Source organism: Podarcis filfolensis (genome assembly GCF_964270895.1).
Source record: "Podarcis filfolensis genome assembly, chromosome: 4".
NCBI lineage: Eukaryota > Metazoa > Chordata > Lepidosauria > Squamata > Lacertidae > Podarcis > Podarcis filfolensis.
In genome coordinates, this window is record NC_139607.1 from 17,627,419 (window position 1) to 17,650,073 (window position 22,655).

The 22,655-nt window shown below is 43.2% G+C and overlaps 1 protein-coding gene across 5 annotated transcripts in view; it reads right to left on the reverse strand.

The window, feature by feature from the left end:
- Positions 1 to 21,721, reverse strand: part of LOC310761210 (uncharacterized protein) — a 114,589-nt gene extending 92,868 nt beyond the window's left edge. The window contains exons 1-9 of one of the 5 annotated variants that reach the window (XM_083611019.1): positions 21,631 to 21,721; positions 14,403 to 14,479; positions 13,994 to 14,025; positions 13,743 to 13,859; positions 13,535 to 13,614; positions 13,296 to 13,389; positions 13,106 to 13,189; positions 12,913 to 13,017; positions 12,730 to 12,781 (exon numbers count right to left, since the gene is read on the reverse strand). In XM_083611019.1, the coding sequence (XP_083467145.1) occupies positions 12,730 to 12,781; positions 12,913 to 13,017; positions 13,106 to 13,189; positions 13,296 to 13,389; positions 13,535 to 13,614; positions 13,743 to 13,859; positions 13,994 to 14,025; positions 14,403 to 14,479; positions 21,631 to 21,641 (652 nt within the window). In that variant the 5' untranslated portion in view covers positions 21,642 to 21,721. Of the gene's footprint in view, positions 1 to 12,178; positions 12,513 to 12,729; positions 12,782 to 12,912; positions 13,018 to 13,105; positions 13,190 to 13,295; positions 13,390 to 13,534; positions 13,615 to 13,742; positions 13,860 to 13,993; positions 14,806 to 20,139; positions 20,163 to 21,630 lie in introns of those variants that run through there. The other 4 variants (XM_083611020.1, XM_083611018.1, XM_083611017.1 and 1 more) reach the window with 4 other exon arrangements.
- Positions 21,722 to 22,655: the final 934 nt, after the last annotated feature.

Below are 22,655 nucleotides of genomic sequence, written 5' to 3' on the forward strand. Positions count from 1 at the left end.
AAGGTGTCTGGCCCACATATGTGACGTGTAACGTCATGCACATCTCCTGACATCATGCAGGCTGGTGCAGCCTTCCACCAGGCCATGTCAGTCCCTGCAGTGTTGGGAGACATGGCACAGGCCAATGCAATCTTGTGCAAGGCATGCTAGTCCCCACGGTGTCTTCCAACACCCCACAGGCTGGTGCAGCCTTCCTTTAGCTGTGGGAAGGTCTGGCGGAGCCAGCCACTTCTGCAGGTAGGTCCAGCAGGGCCCACTACAAGCCACAGGAAGGCCTAACAATAGACTGTGGAATATTGAGGGGGGCCACCACCCTCCTTGAATTTTTGGGGGGGATCCTTGGCCCCACCAAGATGGCCACCCTGAGCCACCCTACTTTTCCCAGACCACATGCCTCACTGGCCTTGCTCTGCGCCTTCTTTAAGTGTCTGAAATAAATCCTTAAGCTCTGATAATGCCTTTTGCTTGCTTGAATAGAGGATCAAGGGGTGTGGGCGGGGGGTTAGAAACCAGCCCATTGTAGAAAGGTGCTTTCATTCTTCCATCCCACTTTTGCCTCTGACCCCACACAGCAACTGCACGTGGTCCCCAGAATGTGTCCCAGGAAGAAATGCTGGAAAAGGTCCCCCACAAAGGTCCCCCCCCCCCGGATCAGACATGACTAAAAGTCTTGGTAACCTTACGAGGAACATTCTTCATAAGAATTCCATATCCGCTTCTTCATCACCTCTTATACTAATTTCAATATAATTGCCTGGTTTATGACTTCTTGAATACTGCACCTCAAGGAATAAGCAGAGGGATGGCCATGCCTTTTCTTGTACTTCTTGCTTGAGAGCATGAGAAATACTTAAGAGTGGTTAGCAATTATGTTTCCCATCAGATTTCTACAGATCATTAAACCTGGGATTTTGTAGGGCAAAATAATTAGTGCAAGGAAGAAAGCAAGGATAACCTGTTCTTTTCCCCCCCTTTTTTTTCACAAAGAGAGAAGGTGGATGTGGTTGCATGACGAATGGCTCCCCCACAGTTGAATAACCTACTGGAAGGGGAAGAACCCCATAACTTACTAAGCAACTATTAAAAGTTGAATAAGTTACTCCTATTCCAAACGCCACTCAGGAAGACTGTGACATACAGCATTCTTCTTGCCAGTTAAGTTCTGCTGCGGTGCTAGGTCATATGACAGAACTGAAAAGGGTTTGGAATAGGTTTAAATCTCTGCTTACCCTGCCCTGTTTCCCACAACATCCCAGTAATTATTAAGCAGAGGGCAAAAATCACCGAAATAGTTTCATTGTGGAATAGGACTCAGTTGGCATTTATGTTGCTATGTTGTTGACTGTGTGGGTAAGCTAAATATTGAGCTGTTTCCATTCTGCTGCAGTTTGGTTTCTGCCAAATACTAGGTCATTCATCTCGCTGTCTGCTATTTAACACAATTTATGTAATTATTTACATTTATGTAATTATTTATGTAATTATTTACATTACATTTATCTGAATGGTAACTTTGACACAATCAATGATGTCATTATTTCCACACGATTAATTTCAACGTGAAGGAAATATCAATGTTAAAAAGTCATTAATTAAGTATTGCATGGGGGCTTCAAAAAAGGAACAAACCCAACAATGTCATGCGGAAATACTGATCATATTTGCTGAATTGACTTTTGCACCAGACCTTTGGTGAAAACAGCAGCAATTTCATTGAAATTCTTCAGCATTCACACTAATTCATTTTGAGGAAGCTGTAGTGACAAAACAAACAAACAAACAAACAACAACACACCAATTAAACTTGGGTTGATGAAGAGCTAGCTTCAAAGAAGAGAGCATTGGGAATAATGCAACAAAACAAGGCCATTGTTGGCACCCAAAAGTTCAGATCCCCACTTTCTCCTACATCTATAACTTTGGCACACATTCATACTCCCTGATCACTCAGACTGTTTGTGAATATTCTATGACATTGCAACAGATCACAGCTGCCCGATGGTTTTTAATTTACTGTATATGAAAAGCATTCTCAAGGAGCTACATGAAAGGTACTTAAATAAATTGAATCAGCTGAACCCTGCAGACCTTTTCTGTATTATCCAGAAGAAGCAAAGCACTGAGCTAAAAGCATTCAGCACGCAGGCCTCCTAAGATTGTTTTAAACATATAACTAATTACACATGAATTTCCACAATTATCGAAGCAGAATAAATATTTGCTGATTTTCCTTGAGGAAATGGATGCTTTTTTAAAATAAAATAAAATGCAAAGCAGGCCGAGAGGTTTGATTAACCTATTAAACTAATCCAGAAGACTCAAAAGCCAGCACTACAACAAATGCATTAAACATTAGTGTGTGGTAGACTTGCAAAATGTGCTTTTAGGTTCATTTTCAAGCAGCTTTCAAAGGTAATCCTGATGCCTACAGTGCCAGAAGCATTCTCTCAAGCATGCTATAATATAGATTGTACCCACTTAACCTACAGACTATAAATGTCAACGGAAAACATTTACTAAAGATCTGTTACCCATTCGGTATCCATTTGCTTGTGATGACGCTCTAGACTCAGAAGTGTCTCCATTCTTGTTTAAAACATGGAACCGAAGATTTTCCTTTCAAAAGAAACGTTGTGATGCTTGTGGAAAACTTTCAGTTCTTCCTCCTACCCTAAGATATATATTAGGGCTTTTAAAGAGGTATTTAAAAAAATTGAGACAACATTCCTACCTGCTGGAGGAATCGGAAATGCTCCTTGCAGGAGGGGAACCTTTTTGCGTGTTCAGACTTTTAAACCTCCCCCTTAAATAAATTCAGACAAGACTCAAATTTTGCTCTGTTTTTTGGCAGAATTTAGGCCACAACTTTATTGATTACAGAAAGTGACTGGTTGCATAGGCTCTGGTTCGACTAGCTCCCTGCACCGTTGCAGGTAGTGCTGACCCAGGGCACCAGCATAGGTCAGCCAAAGGTGAACACCCGGACAGGCGGAAAGCAGGGAACAGACAATGTCCACCACCCAGATGTCCCCCTGGATTCAGGCTGGGTCACAACCCCCTCACAGGGTTGACCAAACCATTGAGTCCCTGGATTCCTTTAACAGAATACCCTTCACATAGGGATGGCGAGAGCATTCCCCCATCCCTATCTCCTGAACCAGTGCCTATCCGCAACCTTACAAGTTGTGATGATTTGCTGTGCAGCAGGCACAACCCAAATGGCACCAGCCAAGTGGGGAAAATTCCTGCTGTGCCCCTGTCCCAATGACAGACGACACACGACAGCATAGCAAGGTCAAACGCACAGCCCTAAAAATAGGGAGAGGTGGGCAGGTGTTCCGATGCGCGCACCGAAAGAGGAAGCTCTGGGTCACGTGCATTGGTATATATAGGTCTTTTGATATGTTTAGCCTGCGTCCCATTGGCCTGATTAAATCCTGCATCAAGGGACCTACGAATTGGGTGTTGTGGCTATCCAATCATACCCACCCACAACACAGGGTTTGGTTGCCAGGTCTCACCGCAAGATACACCCTCTTTGAGGGAGGACCCAATTAATGTAGATACAGTCAAAACTCGGTTGTTGAATGTAATCTGTTCCGGAAGCCCGTTCGGCTTCCAAAATGTTCGACAATCAAGGCACGGCTTCTGATTGGTTGCAGGAGCTTCGGCTTCCGAAAAACTTTCAAAAACCGGAGCATTTACTTCCTGGTTTTCAGCATTCAGGAGCTGAAACGTTCCAAAACGGAGGCATTAGGGATCCGAGGTTTGACTGGAAATTCCTTTCTGTCTGTAAGGATGCAGAAGGGCACGTGTGAAAGCCTGCCTCAATTTGCTGCCCTCTTGCTCAATTTGCTTGCCCTCCCTTGTGGAGAGGGATCAGACTTTGCTCTCTGAGGGCAGGAGATTTCAGGGGAAGCAGATTCCATCTACGTGCTGGAGAAACGTGACATAAGGTGCTTTATATATTGGCCCAATGAGTTCTGCATTGCTTGCTGTGACTCGCAGCAGCTCTCCAGGGTTTCAGAAAGATTTTTTTTTTCCTGGGTGCCCTTTATCAACCAAGGCCTCTCTGATATTTTGGTTTGTGGGATTCTTGCAAGGAGCAGAACTTGCACAAGCCTCAATGCAACTGCAGCCCTCCAAACCCACCAAAGGCCTTATGGATGGGGTCCCTGATCAAGCCACAGTCAGAGGGATGGCTAACACTGGTTCTGTTGATTTCGATATTGCACTCTGTATATTTAATTACATATTTAAATGCATTTTTTCAGATGTAACAGTAAGCAGAAAACAACTGGTGCCTCCATGCCTAGTGCAAAAAGAGAATCACTTTATGGAATGGGGAACATTTTTCTACAATGTAACAACTGTGGATAGGCCTTTTAAAAAAGGGAAAAAAGCCAAAGGCAGTTTCATACTGTGCTTAATTTTTCTTCAATATTTTGTTTTTGCAAGAATTGGCTCACTCATTCTCCTATATTTCCCCTTCCCTTAGCATTCTCATAACCCTAGCATGGAATCCTCTTTCCTCTAGTGATATTTCATATCTTATTGTGTGTGTGTTTTGCATTCAATTAACTTCAACATGCTTTTGCACTGCAGTGTGTGTGTGTTTAAAAAAAACCCTTGACATGCATTATTAATGTAACCTCATCAAAGGCTTCTAGAGAGATCTTTCTATTTTTAAAGAATAAGCAATAGTTACTGCAATTTAAACTGAGATAGAGTGAATTGGGGGGGGAGGGGGGGAAATGATTGCAAAGAAATCCAGAGGCTAACTGTGTCAGGAAACAAAAGGCAATTGTTCATGGCAACTAAGAATTCTGAAATTCAATTCTTTTCATGGTGGGAATCCATGGTTTAATTAATGGCTACCAGTTATCATCTGCAAAGAGACGGGATGGATAAGCATTTCAGGTAGTAGTTTCAAGACAATGGCCTATTCGTTTTCCTGCCCTGCTGTTCAGAAGCAATGCTGAGCAGGTTATTCATGTGTACAATCATTATATATGAAACAACCACCAATATTTCTGTTTCATCCAGAAATGCCTGCCATAGATAAACAAATATCAGCCAAACAGCCATATTGATCAGATATGGTATGTCTGAAAGGAATATAGGATGGGAGAGATTTTGAAATCTCTTTAGAGCAGTTTGATGAGTTATGTTCATGTAACTGATGGCTAATGTGTGTAACCAAATATGCACACCTGAAGAATGTGCACATCAGCTGAGCATGAAGAGAGAATTGTGTCCATTTCTCAGTCAGTAGTGGTTTTAGTTTCTTCACAAACTAATTGTTGTGTGGAGAATAGGGCAAGGGGAGAGGTTGCTCAAAGCTGTGACAGGAAATGAAATGATTTAACCATTGCAGTCAAGGACCCCACACACTTCACATTAAAACATCAGACAGAGCTGCATGTTATTGTACATAGTGCGCAGCTTGACCCTTACATGTTAAGACAGGTGTGTGAAAAGACTTGCAAGAGTTGTTGCAAGTAGCCGAAGAGGCCATGTTAGGTTGAAACAAGATTAGTCATCACCCTTGTCGGTCAGCAATATTAGCAGGCTGCTTAATTTCAATTCCAATCTATCACCCCGCTATCTTCAGCAGCAGACTAGCATTCGAACATGAAAAGGGCATGAAAATGGCAACAGGGATGGCTACGCACCAATCTCATAGAGCTGAATTCAGCAAGAAAAGAGATGTTGTTGTTTAGTCATATAGTCGCATCCAACTCTTCGTGACCCCATGGACCAGAGCACGCCAGGCACTCCTGTCTTCTACTGCCTCCCGCAGTTTGGTCAAACTCATGTTAGTAGCTTCGAGAACACTGTCCAACCATCTCATCCTCTGTCGTCCCCTTCTCCTTGTGCCCTCAATCTTTCCCAGCATCAGGGTCTTTTCCAGGGAGTCTTCTCTTCTCATGAGGTGGCCAAAGTATTGGAGCCTCATCTTCACAATCTGTCCTTCCAGTGAGCACTCAGGGCTGATTTCCTTCAGAATGGATAGGTTTGATCTTCTTGCAGTCCATGGGACTCTCAAGAGTCTCCTCCAGCACCATAATTCAAAAGCATCAATTCTTCGGTGATCAGCCTTCTTTATGGTGCAGCTCTCACTTCCATATATCACTACTGGGAAAACCATGCCTTTAACTTTACGGACCTTTGGCAGCAAGGTGATGTCTCTGCTTTTTAAGATGCTGTCTAGGTTTGTCATTGCTTTTCTCCCAAGAAGCAGGTGTCTATTAATTTCGTGACTGCTGTCACCATCTGCAGTGATCATGGAATCCAAGAAAGTAAAATCTCTCACTGCCTCCATTTCTCCCCCTTTTATTTCCCAGGAGGTGATGGGACCAGTGGCCATGATCTTAGTTTTTTTGATGTTGAGCTTCAGAGCATATTTTGTGCTCTCCTCTTTCACCCTCATTTAAAGGTTCTTTAATTCCTCCTCACTTGCTGCCATCAAGGTTGTGTCATCTGCATATCTAAGGATGTTGATGTTTCCTCTGTCTATCTTAATTCTGGCTTGGGATTCATGCAGTCCAGCCTTTCGCATGATGAATCTGCATATAAGTTCAATAAGCAGGGGGACATTATACAGCCTTGTCTTATTCCTTTTCCCAATTTTGAACCAATTAGTTGTTCCGCATCCAGTTTTAACTGTAGCTTCTTGTCCCACATAGAGATTTCTCAGGAGACAGATGAGGTGATCAGGCACTCCCATTTCTTTAAGAACTTGCCATAGTTTGCTGTGGTCAACACAGTCAAAGGCTTTTGCGTAGTCAATGAAGCAGAGGTAGATTTTTTTTTCTGGAAGAAAGGAGTTCTTAGTTCACAAATGGATCTAACGCTATATATTGGAAGTGATTGGAAGCCGTTGCATAGACAGAGCTTTGGAATGTACCCAGTGCCTTCCAATATGAACGCAACATTAATCAACCCATGCAGACATTAAATCACAAAGGCACAAAGGTCTTTATTATGAATGATAGAAGACAGCGCATCCTGCCTTGCCTATAACCAGAAATGATCTTCTTCAGATATAATCAAGCTCTTTTCAGGTTTTCTAACCCCCTACAGAAAATCAGTTGGGGGAGAGCAATCCTGCCCACCCCATCCTCCAGTTACATTACTTGTCACTCTTCACAAGTCAGAGAAAAATGTTTGTAACAGGGCACTTTATTTACTTCTGCAATATCCTGATGGGATTTATAAGCCCCGGAAGATCAGGGTTCTAAAAACACGTGAAGTTATCTCTTGTGGAAGATGATAGGAGATAGGGTGGTGATGCCCATTTTCCCTCAGGTCAGGGATGAAAACAGCTGAATGACCACTCTGTATAAATAACAGAGGGGAGAGTTATTTGCACTTCAACTGGTCTGACCCAAAATGGCCTCCCAAAATTCATTCCCTTATTTGTAGGCAGAAAAATTGGACGGTAGGATGAGAGCAGCATTTTGCTATTATTATTATTTTTAAGGGAACCCCCCCCCCCTTTAGCTCCACTTGTCCTGAAAGCAGCTTGCAGTTACCTGCAGAATTTCTGTGAGGTGCAACTGTTCTCAAACTTTTCCTCCCAAATGACGTTTTCTCTTAACATAGTGTAAGGTTACCAGACGTCCCTGTTTCCCAGGGACAGTCCCCGAATTTACAAATCGGTCCCCTGACAAAATCCATCTATTTAGAAGGAAGTTGAAAAGTGTCCCTGGATTCACTGAAAAAAAAATCTGGTAACCTTAAATAGTGGGCTACACCAAGGTTTTTTCCTCAAAAGCTCCATATTTTATGTAAAACATAGGCGATCACTATCACAGCAAAGTATTTGGTGAGGGGGAAGGCCTAAGTTAAGGTTACAGTGGTCTAAGAAGGGAAATGGATTGTTAAGAAAGGTGAGGTCTTACCAGCAGGAAAGATGGACAGCCATATCAGCAGGACACTTCAAATAGTCTGGCTGAATCATGTCTCAAAATCACTTTGATTTAATATTCTAGCACATTGTGGTTTTGGAGTATACGTCACTGTCCCAGGGGGTCACTTTTGTTTTGTTTTATTTTTTTAAAAAAACCCTTATATTGGCTATTTTAGGAAGCAGTGACATTGGGTTCATGTGCACACAGCAAGCAATTGTTTATTTCATTTGCAATCTAACTCATTTTCTAATCTTGCACAGATGCCTTCAAAATAACATGAGAATCGTTAAAATCCCACCAGGAGTTACAAGATCAACTACCAGTGTTGATGACAGTGTGGTAGCCACCTTAATAAAATTGTCCCTAAATGACATGAAGAAGAACAATTCAAAATACTGGCTGGAGAAGTTCTGAGTGTGAGACAATATTTCCTAACAATAAATCAATTTTACTAATAAAGCCATACTACAACAGTTTAGCAAGGTTCTTAGAAACTCTAGCAGATATTTAAATGTCCGTGGATGCCTTTTCACATATGTTCAATATGGCTTAGCAATTCATTATACTCAAAAACAATATATATTTATTGTTATCCTTGTTTAACCAGTTCAAGTTTCAGTTTACTTTAGTCATCTAATAACTCTTAACTCAACAGTGTCACAAAAGTAGTTCATAGGACTCATTAAGCTCATACATTTTTAATTCAGCCAAATTAGATTTAGTTCATTTAATATCACCCTGGTTTCAACAGAAGTCCAACAACAGTCAAGGCATTTAAAACTACCGTACTTTTGAAGTACAAAAAGCAACTTGGTTTTATGGTACAGAAATCCTCTAGTTAGTTCCAGCAAATCATGCACGTTTACTCTTGCAATTTAGTTTCATAATTTGGTTTACCTCATGCTCTTTATAGGCAATAAAATAATTCAACTGCACTCCATTTTCAATATTAGGTTGTTGTTTTTTTGAGTGGGGAAGGGGAGTATCAAGATCCAACATTTTTGCCATCATTTACTGTTATATCATATTCATAGCTGTCAATGTTTCCATTTTTTAAAAGGAATTTCCCTTATTCTGAGTAGGATTCCTCGCAAGAAAAGGGAAAAGTTGACAGCTATAACCATATTTCTGAAAAATTCAGGCCTCACAACACAACAATATGCCACCAATTTTTTTCATCCAGGCCTCAGGCCTGCTGGGTAAGACCACACTGCTTTAGGAAACTGATACAGGGCTACCATGCTCAGATAACTGGGGCTCTTCACCTCCTCTTTCCCTCTTTTAAAAAGAAATTTTATAGGGGGTGGGAATGTGTTCCCACAAAAAAGGCTCAAATGCTTTTCCAGGAAACTGGAAGGTGTTCGTTAAACCATCCTGCCTCTTGACACTGCCTCTTGTTATGTTGCACACCTGCTAAAAGACATACACAAGCTCCCCGATGCCCAACTCCAACCCCTTGAGGCGTGGTCAAGGACTTTGAATGCCTCAATGCACCACAATCTTGCTCCCATTGGCCCAGAGTTAGTGGTTGAAGACTGTGTTAAAGAGGTTAGAGATTTAGCCTATTCAGAATCGTCCAGGTTTTAAGAGAGACCAATAACAGTACTCGCCAAATAAGTCCAGGCCTTTCAAGGCTAGTTCTCCGAGGCGCAAGCAAGGTCTTTGGATGCCCCGTTGCTCTACAACAGGCATCCCCACACTTGGCCCTCCAGCTGTTTTGGGACTACAATTCTCATCATCCCTGAACACTGGTCCTGTTAGCTAGGGATGATGCAAGTTGTAGTCCCAAAACAGCTGGAGGGCCAAATTTGGGGATGACAGCTCTACAACCTTGCTCCTTTGTCAGCCAGAATCTAAAGGCACTAAAGAGCTTCTACATCAGCCTAGCTTTGCTGAGAATTAGCAGCCACACAGTATGTGCATGTGCATAATGCCACTCTCTCAGCCTCTCCCTCTGCCCCCACCTGTAAATGAAATCCTACTCATTTGTGGTGGCCTCAGCCAGATGGGTGAGGTATAAATAAATAAATAAATAAATTATTATTATTATTATTATTATTATTATTATTATTATTATTACTACTACTACTACTACTACTACTACTACTACTACTACTACTGAGATCTCCTCAAGACCAGGTGGGGAATAGCAATGCTTTCAGTACCCGCAGAGACAGTTGTTGTTCGTTTAAAAATATATATAATTGTATAAATTTACACATAGCGCTAGTAACATAAATAGATGTCTTTAACGCCTAATATTTTCTGTATTTGTATTACAGTATTACAAACAGTATCTCTTCCTGCCTCCCCCCCTCTTTGCAGCTCCTGCCCATAACCACACATCCTCCTGGCTCATCTTTCGATCTTTGTAAGATCCCATTGTTTCCAACGAGCCATGTCTCCTCTTGACCAGCCACCAAGCCAGACACAATTTGCAGCAATTTGCTTCCTTATGCTGTATATCGTTTGTGGGTGCTATCCTTCCCCCCCCTTCACATCTTTTCTGGGAACTCAGGTGAAAGCATGAGGTCGCAGCCCAAAGCCAGGCTTCTCAGTACCATTAGCCTGTGTGGAACTGTTGTGCAAGGCCCTCAGTCAACTGCTCTGAATCAGCAGGTGGGCAGGGGTTAGGAATAGACATGCATTCCAGGTGTGCTGGGTGTGGCCAGGCACACCTCAAGGTCTCAAAGAAGAAGAAGAAGCGGTTTTGAGTTTTAATTTAATTGCGTGATATGCTGATTTGCGTACCAAGCCTCTATGAAATCATCTGTGTGTGCTTAATTATCTTGACAATCCACTCCAATTTATTTCTCTCCTTAATAAAGGGAGATCAGGTGAGAGATAAGAGGGAGGAGCAAGAATTTGGTATTTTGTGTCTTATTTATGTAAAGTTTATTCATGTGAAAAGATTAGCTTGATTAATAAAAGTAGTCATTTATGACTACGTATTCAAACAATGTTCACCTTTAAAATAAAATTAAAAGGTGCACTTCAGGTAAACTCAAAACAGGAACAGATTTATTTAAGTTTAGATAATATTTAGTAGGAACAAGAGTCCATCTGTATGGACCAATGCTGCATCTAGCCCAGTATCCCACAGTGTCTAGCTAGAAATTGCTGGGATGCGCGCAAGCAGGACACATTGCCCTTAGCATCTGGTGTTCAGGACCACCATGTCTTTATATATATCAACCAAATTTTACTTAAAGTTGTTGTTGTTTAGTCGTTTAGTCGTGTCCGACTCTTCGTGACCCCATGGACCAGAGCATGCCAGGCACTCCTGTCTTCCACTGCCTCCTGCAGTTTGGTCAAACTCATGCTGGTAGCTTCAAGAACACAATCCAACCATCTTGTCCTCTGTCGTCCCCTTCTCCTTGTGCCCTCCATCTTTCCCAACATCAGGGTCTTTTCCAGGGAGTCTTCTCTTCTCATGAAGTGGCCAAAGTATTGGAGCCTCAGCTTCACGATCTGTCCTTCCAGTGAGCACTCAGGGCTGATTTCTTTCAGAATGGATAGGTTTGATCTTCTTGCAGTCCATGGGACTCTCAAGACCCTCCAGCACCATAATTCAAAAGCATCAATTCTTCGGCGATCAGCCTACTTAAAGTTAGGTATGGGCAAATCTGTGAATTCCAGTTTCTCTATCCATTTACCCACCCCCAATCAGTGCTTTTTTCCCTAAAAATAAATAAAATATTTAGGGGTACTCTAATTTTCCTACTCATACTGAAATACTGCCCCTCAATGAGGCCAAACTTAGATTAACAAAATATTTAGGGGTATGTGTACCCTTGCGTACTCCCCAGAAAAAAGCACTGCCCCCAATTATCCATTTTCTGCATTTCCACAGCATTTTTGCAATTTTTTTAAAAAAAATGAAGTCCACATGAAAATTCATGAACCTTTTAGTGCAAATTTCAACTGTGATGTATGAGTCAGAGACGTACATATTTCAATGGAAGTCCTTGCTCCACGGCATCTGGGCTCACACTAGCTTTCTCCTCCAACTCAGCTATATATGAAGTATCAAATACATCCCCTTGATCCAGGAACTACAGTGGTACTTCTGGTTGCGGACGGGATCCGTTCTGGAGCTCCGGTTGGATCCTGAGGTTTCCGCAACCAAAGGTGCCTGTTCTGCGCATTGCTTCTCCCCGAGGATTTTTGGAACTGCAGTTTACCATTCAAAGAGCTACAGTTCCAGCCCCCTTAACAACAGAAAAGTGCCCAGATCAATGGAAGACAATAACACAATGAAATTCAAAACAGTAACAATTTATTGCATGTTTATTCAAAATCCATTAAAAACTATTTAGTTTAAGTAATGCAAGAAAATCGATCAGCTTGATCCAGTGACACCAGAAAGAGCCATTTTCTTTCTTTCTTTCTTTCTTTCTTTCTTTCTTTCTTTCTTTCTTTCTTTCTTTCTTTCTTGTTCTGCCCACTCTCAGTCCATATTTCATGGCTTCTTAAATTATCTGTCCCCCTCCTGATTCTCAGTGAGTGCCTCTTCTTCTGCCAGTCTTTGGCCAGTTGAGATGTCCAAATAGATCAGCAAGGATGAAAATCACAGCTCCTCAATGATGATGTCATCTGGATGGAAAAGAATGAAAAAGAGAGAAAATCTGTTCAGTCCTCTTGGGCTTCTTGTAGCTGGAGTCAGTCTGGGTGCTGCCCTCCCAGGCCAGGTGGGAAAGGCCTGCCAGGCAGGGAGCAGGTCCTGCAGGACTCCCAGCAAGAAGACCTGGGAGGTGTGTCTTGGGCAAAAAAGGGGCAAGGGAGTTCACTGTCCCCAAGGTGTGGGGCTTACCTTCTTTCAGATTATTCCTGAAACACGCCAGCTCCGGCCGGATTACTGTGTTCTGCAGAGGAAAGACAAATATGAGTCATCTGACACTATGAACCCCACCCTGGATGGGTGTAAGAGAAGCAGCCCCACCCAGGAAGGATGGAAGCAACCAAAGAACTGAATACAGGAAGGCAAAATACTTACTCTTAGGTTCGGGAATCTTCGTGAAAGGGCCAGCAGCAGGGATATACTGCTGGCCGCTAATTTCCTTTGGTCTTCACTCCCCAAAAGGGCGTAATATCGGAGGTCCTGCGGGATGAAAGAAATGGGACAGTCAGTTGGGTAAGGGACGGGGGGGCAACCCTAAATCCACTCCTGATGCTATCAGGATACTTACGGTAAGCAACTGGAGAAGGGTGCTAGTATTGGGGGCTTCTAGGAGGAGACCCCCCAGCAGGCTTTGGAATGGCCTCTTCAGTTCCTGTGGGAAAAGAGAGAAGAGAGGTTGAGTGCTGCTGGGTTGAATTTTGTAAGAGTGTAAAAAGAAGAAAGAGCTGTGCAAAGAGAAGTTAAAGCAGAGGACATACCTCTTTGTCCTCCTCTGCACTCCCCAGAACTGCCTCTGTTGTTCTATGGAGGATTGCACTCACCATCGAGGAACTGAAGTGGGGTCTCATAAAACTGGAGAGAGAAAGGGAAGGGGTTAGACACTGCCTCCTCCAAGTCTCCCTTGTCCCCTTCTCCCTCCTACCTGACTTGCCCCCCCAAAGCTCCCCCTGGAGTTCTGTCCCCCTGCAGCCCCACCCACCTCAAGGACCCCACTCACCTCAATTGCAGGAGGGCCTCGAAGGCCAGGGCCAGGCTCAGGGGGCGATCCCTGAAGTACTCCAAGTGGCCAAGGATGTTCTAGAAGAGAGCAGAGGAGAAAAGTCAGCTCCTTCCAGGAGTCTCCAGAGGATGGCTCCAATCCCAAATGCCAGCCCCTCTCTGCCCCTCCCTCCCCATGGGGATCCCTCACACCACCCATCACTCACCAGAATGGCTTTGGCCGTCTCCTCCTTGGAGTACTTCAGGGTTCGGAGCCCCCTGAGCCGAGCTGCCTGGCAGTCCTGGATGATGCCCATAAGCTGGAGCTGATCTTTTTCTAGCAGCTGAAAGGCAAAAGTCAGGCTGTCAGTTCCTTGTGGGGGGAGGGCTCCTCCACATCTGCGAGTGCAGAGTGGAGTGCAAGAGGGGGGCAGGTCCGAGGGATCCCCTCCCTGCTCTCGTTTTATCCAATACTCACCGCAACGGAAGGGATGTGGATTCCCAGCACATCTGCAAAGAGAAGGACATGGGGACAGGTGAGTTCATCCCTGAGCCCTTGCAAGGCTTTTCCAAGAGTTTTCTCCTGGATTCCAAGTCCTACTACTTGGACACCCCAGGCCTTGGGGGCCAATCCTAACCTCCTGCCCCCAGAACATGGCTCCCCAGGGAAGATGCCCCTCCCACTGACAACTCTCCCCCTGCCTTGCCCCACAGCCCAGCCCCCTGCTTCCTCCAAAATGGGTTGTGGGGGGGGGGTTGGGTTTCCAGATGCTGTCGCAGATAGGCGGGTTGGATCCAGCTGCCTGGCTCTGTGCATCTTTTTACTAGATGCCCCCCCAGCCCATTCCTGCCATCCTCCATCTCCAAAAGGAGGGCCACTTGCTCACCCGACACCGCGGGCTGCTCCAGAACTTCCAAGGGGGCCACCTTGTTGCAGCTGATCAGCCGCCTTAAGCGCCTGAACCTAGAAGAGACGAGCAGAGAGAGCGACTCAGAAGCGGGAACCCCCAATTCCGGTGTGTGTGTGTGAGGAGGGGCGTCTGGCCCAATTCCTGCCATCTCTCTGCAGTTCTGCGACCGGAAAGGGCATTGGCAGAGCTGGAAAGAGGCAGCCCAGAGCACGAATGGCTGGCAGAGAGAGAAAGGAGGCCCCAAGTGCTATGGGTTCAAGAGCTCCAACCCAAAGGAAAGACAAGCATTGCCAGCTGTTAAAGGGCTGCTCTGCCTCGTCTTCTTAGGACTGTTGCAGGAAACCCCCCCCCCCCAATCATTCAGTTTGTACAAACTTCACACTCACACACTACATACAAAACAAAAAAAAAATTTCCTTCCAGTAGCACCTTAAAGACCAACTAAGTTAGTTCTTGGTATGAGCTTTCGTGTGCATGCACACTTCTTCAGATACACTGAAACAGAAGTTGCCAGATCCTTCTATATAGTGAGAAGGTGGGGAGGGGTATTACTCAGAAGGGTGATGGGAATGGGTGATTGGCAGATAGCTGTGATGAGCCTGTTGACGACTCTTAATGACGGCAATAGGTCTTACAGGAAAAAGCAAGGGGTGAGAAGGTGAAAAATGGCTTTGTCATGTATAATGAGATAAGAATCCAATGTCTTTCTTGAGACCAGGTCTCTCCATGGTTTTAAGTTTGGTAATGAGTTGCAATTCAGCAGCTTCTCTTTCCAGTCTATTTCTAAAATTCCTTTGTAGTAAAACAGCTACTTTGAGATCTTGTATAGAATGTCCTGGGAGATTGAAGTGTTCTCCTACTGGTTTCTCTGTCTTGTGATTCTTGATGTCCGATTTATGTCCGTTTATTCTTTGGCGTAAGGTTTGGCCTGTTTGTCCAATATAGAGAGCTGAGGGACACTGTTGGCATTTGATGGCATATACAATGTTAGACGATGAGCAATTAAATAGTCCCGAGATGGTATGTGTGATGTTGTTGGGGCCAGTAATGGTGTTGTCCTGGTGTATGTGGCAGCAAAGTTGGCATCTGGGTTTATTGCAGGCTCTGGTGCCAGTGTCCGTGTTACGTCTGGTTGTAGTATTATTGTGGGTTAGGAGTTGTTTAAGATTGGGTGGCTGTCTGTAGGCAATGAAAGGTCTTCCTCCCAGAGCTTGAGAAAGAGAACTGTCATTGTCCAGGAGAGGTTGTAGATCTCTGATGATGCGTTGTACTGTTTTAACTTGGGAGCTGTATGTGATGACTAGAGGTGTTCTGTTATTTTCTTTTTTGGGTCTGTCTTGCAGCAAGTTCTCTCTGGGTATCAGTCTGGCTCTGTTGATCTGTTGTCTAACTTCATCTGCTGGGTATTTTAGTTCTAAAAAGGTTTGCTGTAGATCTCTTAGGTGAGAGTCTCTGTCTGTAGAATTGGAACAGATGCGGCTGTAACGTAGTGCCTGGCTATATACAATGGACTGTTTGGTATGTTTGGGATGGTAGCTAGAGGCATGTAGATATGTTTGTCGGTCAGTTGGTTTACGGTATAAGGTGGTGTCTATGTGCCCATCCTGTATTTTTATAATAGTGTCCAAAAAATGTATTTCTTGCATAGATTGATTCATTGTTAGGTTGATTGTGGGGTGAAAATCATTGAATTTCTGGTGGAAGGTGTCCAGGGTCTGTTGACCATGTGTCCAGATGATAAAAATATCGTCAATGTATCGCAGGTACAAGAGAGGTTTGAGTGGGTAGGAGTTTAGGAAACGTTGTTCTAAATCTGCCATGAAGATGTTGGCATACTGTGGGGCCATGCGGGTGCCCATTGCTGTGCCGCTGATCTGAAGGAACAGGTCATCACCGAATTTGAAGTTGTTGTGGGTAAGGACAAATTGGCAGAGTTTGGTGGCAAAGTCCGCTGTGGTTTTATCTGAAATGGTGTTCCTTATAGCTTGTAAACCATCGATTCCACATCCATAGTAGCTAGTATAGTATTGTTGGGAAGATTATTTAAAGATTGTATTTTACTCAGAAAATCTGTGGTGTCACGTACATAGCTGGGAGCACTGATGGCATATGGTTTCAGAACAGAGTCCATATAACCGGAGACACCCACTGTAATAGTGCCAATACCTGAAATGATGGGGCGTCCTGGATTTCCTGGTTTGTGTATTTTAGGTAGAAGATAGAAAGTTCCTGGTCGAGGTTCTGTTGGTGTGTTGGTGAGGATCTGTTCTTGGATGTGTGGGGGTAGCTCCTTAACAATCTTGTTCAGTTCTTTTTTGTATTCTTGTGTGGGGTCTGAGTCCAATTTTATGTAAAAGGCGGTATTGGAAAGTTGTCTGTGAGCCTCCTGAATGTAGTCAGTTTTGTTCATACACTACATACACTACGCTTCTGTTATAAATCCATAGAAAATCAACCATACATCGGATTTGCACTGTTCCACTTTTATTTTACTCCATGAAGGAAGGAATACAAAATGGGGAAGGTTTGATACAGGGCAGCCATAATCTATTGAGCATACCAGCACATACACAGGAGCCCTGCCCAGTTGCTATGCCAACCCTGATGGTCCTAGACAGAAGACCATCAAGATCACAAAGAACTTGCATATGAGAGTGGATTCAACACGGACTGGAACAAAGGACAATGATCAGCTCTTCCTTCTGGGGGCAGGAAACTGCAAACTCCCCTCTGTCACCTGGAAAGTACTCATGGGGAGGGGGAAAGGGGGAACCAGCCAGGTGACAGGACACTCAGATTACCACCACAACTCCTCCCTCAACCCCTCCTTTCTGTGATGTAGGTGTGATGTATCTGAGGGGTGGTCTTAGGTTACACCCCTTCTGTGATGTATGTATGATGTTTCTGGGGGTGGTCTTGATCTACAGGGTGGCAATTCCAAAAGTCTTTATAAGGCCTTGCACACCATTTTTCTGGGTCCCTCCTCTCTCCCGCAGGTGAGGGGAGCACCCTGTTGCAACAGATCAATAAAGGCCAAGCCTACAGGCTGCTGTTTTGCTCCAAGTTATCCTGGTTGGTGTCTTTGTTTTTGTCCAAGGGAGCCCTCAGATTTTTCCATTAACAGTTTGGCGGCCATGCTCAGGGACTCTTAGTTCTCCTGTGAAGGTGAGGGGGGAGATAGAGGGGATTGGGCGCCACTGGGCAACGTTAGCACAGGGATCCTTTTTCCTCTCCCTGCCTCCTCTTAATCAATCGTCACCAGAAAGCTCAACCAGGGGAGCAAAGGCAAGGTCAAGCCGGCCAAAGAAAAGGATCCCGGGATCCACGAGGGACATTCAAGTATGGTTTGAAGTTAGTACATTGGGAGGGGGTGGAAGAATAATGTCTCCACGGCAGCTGAACTTTTCTTTTTTCCTCTCCTTGATGTCTTCTCTCGGAGTGTGGCCGGAAACGTCCTGGAAGTCCTTCTCTCTCCCTCTCCTGATTCCCTTCTTCGGAGTGTGACCAAAGGGATCGTGGAAAATCTCTTTTTTCTCTCCTTGACACCTTCTCTCAGAGCGTGGCCAAAAGGGTCATGGAAAATCAATCTCTCTCTCTCTCTCTCTCTCTCTCTCTGTCATTTGCTTCCTTTCAAACCTTTGTCTTCTCGGACCCCAATCTGGCACTGCACTGTGCAAGCGTCCAGTAGGGAATTCGGACATAGTTCTAAGGTCAGGCAGGAGGCTGTCGTGGACGGTAGAGCGGGAGGTTCGGGAAGAAGACGGGGCCCCGCACTAGGATTAGTTTTGTGAGCAGCGCTGAGTGAATTCCGGATCCGTTGTTTTTCCGGGTTAAGAGACCCGTGGTTTCCAGGCTAGTTGCCTGTGGTTTTAGTTGTAGGCAGGGATTGCCTTTGGATTTCTACTAGCCTTCTCTGGTCCAATCCGTCGGAGTTTTGCCCAGAAAGGGCCGAGAGGAGCACTTGAGTGTTAGACTGAATAATACTGATAGGATATTCTTTTCTCTTCCCCTCCCTCTTTGTCCCTCTCTTGTATCTCTGTTTATGTATCTCCTTGTGTAGCATGTTATTGAGCACCCCCCCTCGGTATTAAAGGGAAATGGGAGCTCACTCTTCTAAACACCCTAGCTGGACTCTTCCTGGCAACAAAGCTTCTGTGAAGCCTTTTTGCCCCAGAGAGGATTCTGATATGCCCCTCCAGTTTGTCATCTCCAACTGGGCAAATAAAATAAAATAAAATAAAATAAAATAAAATAAAATAAAATAAAGGGACAAAATGGTCTTTCCAAGTACAAATTGTGAGACCGTTTTAACTTTTAGTGGGTGGCTTAGGCCCACCACCTGGAACCCAGGGCACAGCAGTCACCTTAGGGATCCTTCAACAAAATCAGGGTGTGAACCCTTAAGGAGAACTGAGCACATCAAATTTGTGTTGTTAAACTATAACCTAAAGCTAGAACATGAAACCGTAAACTTAATGGTGCTCAGAAGGCAGTAGATATAATAATAACCCAGCCTGAGAGCCCACGCATTAGAGATCTTAGTTTCTCTAAAAATGAATAAGAGATGTATTCAAAGGTTTAGAAATATTTAAAGGGTTTGTGTTTACATTGGCTTCGGCATCCACAGACTGTTCTTAAGTACACATAGTTTTTAAATTGCAAGCTTGCTTCAAAAATTTTAAATCTAAGGAAGCCATGGTGGGCCTTATCAATCTTAAACAGGACAAAAATGAGAATGAAGTGTGCAAATGTTTGTTATTTGAGAGAGGCTCCAAAGAGAGTCTTCCTCCGAGTGGTAAAAAGAAAAAAAGAGAAAAAAATCCTGTATATGTGCTTACTTGTGTTCTGAAAGGAGAATTACCCCACCTCTTCCCTCTATAGCTTAAGTGAGGAGGATGATTTTAAGTTGAGTAAGCTTCATTTAAACAGAAACTGTGGGGAGGGGGGGGGGCAATTTTTGCTAAAGGTACCCTGCATCTCAATTTCCTATGTGTGGAAATTTTAAAATCCTTCTTAGGCTTACTATTCCTATGCAAGTTCAGAAAAATTGTTCACTTTTGTATTCCTTTTAAATCAAATCTATGGCTGTTTTTATTATTTGTGAGTGGTTATATCAATTGAATTAACCCTATGGTTATAAAATATTCTCTCCCTGATTCTCTTCCTATCTTATCTTAGGGAAACTGTTCTTCCTTTAAAGATCATTTCTCTAGGAACTTGCACTCTTTAGTCTAAGGAAGTAAACTCTCACTCAAATTAGCTTCAAGATCTGCTAAAAGGGTTCTGTATAAAGTTGGGTACCTTTATTTTCCTCTTCCTTAGTACATGTGTGTGCTTGCTGTGCTTTCTTTCCCAGTTGCGCACCTATACTTAAATGTGTGTCTTTTTGGTAGTACAAATCTTGCTGTGAAATCTTGCTGTGAACCCTATATTTTGGAGGGTTGGACTAGATGACCCCAGGGTCCCTTTCACCTCTCCCAATTTGTGGCTGTGTGGAAGGTCATGTGTCTGCAAGCATTGGAGGGTAATTCTTAAATTCTGATGTGGTGATGAGTTGAAATTCAGCCCAGCTTTGCTCTTTGTTTTTTAAAAGGTAAGAGGTGAAAGCTGTGATGTTTTGAAGCAGAACTGGTAATATCAAGCATTTGAGTGATTACAGTGTTTATCATTTCAAAATCAGACTTAAAAGTCTATTCAAAGTTTAAGCACATACAAATTCATAATCAAGTAGAATGAGCCTTGACCATCCTGTAAATAAAGGGCAGAAAATTTTGTCTGCAAATGGTAAGGCTGAAATGACTGGGAATGTTAAAGATCCTATGAATTCTGACTCTCTGGCCATTTTTACTCATAAATAAGAGAACGGCTGATTGTTCCGCGAATGACCAGAGGGGCAGCACAAAATAATGATAGCCCTTTCCTGTACATAAAGAAAGCACTCCCTTTGCTTGGGCTGCAGGAAACATGATCCCTTAGAACTGAGTTAACAGAAATTTAATTTGACCAACTTCTATTGTTAGCTAAGTTTCTTTTGTTTTAAATCTAAATCTATTTTTTAAATCTACTCCTTACCCTTCCCTTCCTTTATTCTAATTTAGCCAAAAGATGCAACACTTTCAATGGTATAAAAGGTTTGCTGAAATATGAACTCTGCACATGCACAGAGGCTAGATCAGCTAAAAAAACACAAAAAATGAGGGGAAAGAAGGTTTGGAGAGCGTGGGCTGCAGGGAGAAACTTATCCAAATTTCCTTATGTAAACTTGGAACCATTGAGGGAAATCACCCTTAATGTCTCCTTTGCTCCAGGGGCTACGTAAGACAAAAGGGTTAAGTATTGGACCATCAAAAGTCAAAAGGTTGCCAAGTTTCAAAACTTAACATGCCAAATTCTTTTCACAGGTAAATATAAAAGCACTCCCACTGTGAGTTCCTCTCTTGAGTAGTTTCCCCCCCCCATGGGATTTAAATTTTACAACAGGTTTTGTTTGTGTGCATTTTAGGAACAGCATTTCCTGACAGACTTCTCACATGAAAATAATTTCCCCTTTTAACAGGATATGGGAACCTCTAACAAAGTGTTTGTCCCTTTTTTTCTCCCACAAAAAGTGGGGGGGGGGGATACAAACAGTAATTTAAATATTCTGTACCCAAGATTCTCAGAAAAGTCATTGCATTTGTATTTCTTTTCGTCTTTCTTCCCTTTCAGCCAAACAGTCACTTTCTTTCTGTTCTGCGAAACAAGTCTGAATCCCTGCTATATTAGTTGACTTTCCTCTATTTCTTTATGGCTTTGACACCTTTTAAGTTACAAATAATCTGTTTTCATTTATTAAATCAGTTTTTCCATGATGTCTATGAAATTAATCGAAGCACAAACAAACATTGTTTGTGGAATGGTATTTGTTTACCTTTTTATCAGATAGCACATGGTGAATTTTAAGCTTTTTTCCCATTGTTTTCCCATTTTTTCAGTCCAGTAGTAATCTGTGCGTTTTTGATAATATCTTTGTATTATTGGTTGGTGTCTTTGCTTTTGTCCAAGGGAGCCCTCGGATTTTTCCATTAACAGGACAGCTCTGCACTTCCTGGTGAGGGAGGAGACTCTGGTCCCTGGTGGACCAGAGAGCTAAAGCTGTGGAGGGGACCCAGGACTCATACCCCGCCCCCAGGAGACCAATAGAAAGCAAAGGAATGGTACTTACAGCCGGCACATCTTCTTGATGAAAAATCCCCCCCTATCTAAGCTAACTACCTATCTAAAATTCCCACCCAAGCCTGATCCCAAACTCTGATCCCAAACCCAGCCCTAACCCTAAGCCTAACCCCCACGCTAACCCTACACTTACCCCTAACTATTCTTCTATAAACAAAAGAAATATATTCAAAAATGCACGCAAATACACGCAAATATGCACAAATATGCGCAAATACGAACAAATGCGTGCAAATGCGTGCAAATATGCACAAATGTGTGCAAATGCGCACAAATGCACGCAAATACGCACAAATGCGCACAAATATGTGCAAATACGCACAAATATGCGCAAAAATGCACGCAAATATGTGCGAATGCACACGAATGCGCACAAATGCGCACAAATGCACACAAATGTGCACAAATGCACACAAATATGCAAAAAATAAAAAATAAAAAATAAAAAAAAATAAAAAATAAAAAAAAATAAAAAATAAAAAATAAAAAATAAAAAATAAAAAATAAAAAGTAAAAAGTAAAAAGTAAAAAGTAAAAAGTAAAATAAAAGTGTTAAAATAAAAAAAGGTAAAATAAAAAATAAAATAAAAATAAATAAAATAAAATGAATCAAATAAAAGTAATAAAAGAAAAAGAAAAATAGCAAGCAAACCTCTCCTCTTCTACAACCACCACCACCACCACCACTACCTCTCTCTCCTGACTCTCCTCACTAACCCACAATGGCCGCCTGCAAGTCAAAGGCTTTTAAGGGAAGAGCAAGAGATGTCACAAAGGAGGGCAGGTCCTTGTCACCATGGCAACCCCTCCACCTGGACCTGGCCCCTCCTTAGAGGTATGCTTCTCTGTCAGAACTTTGAGGCACCTTCTGTTCCGCCTGCAGCTGGGCTGTATCTTCTATCCACAGATTCACGTCGGCATTTCACATCCTTCTTGCTGCAGCCCCATTTCCAAAGGGAGACCACCCCCACATCCTTCAAGGCAGGCTAGGGGTCTCCATAGCGCAGCGTTGGA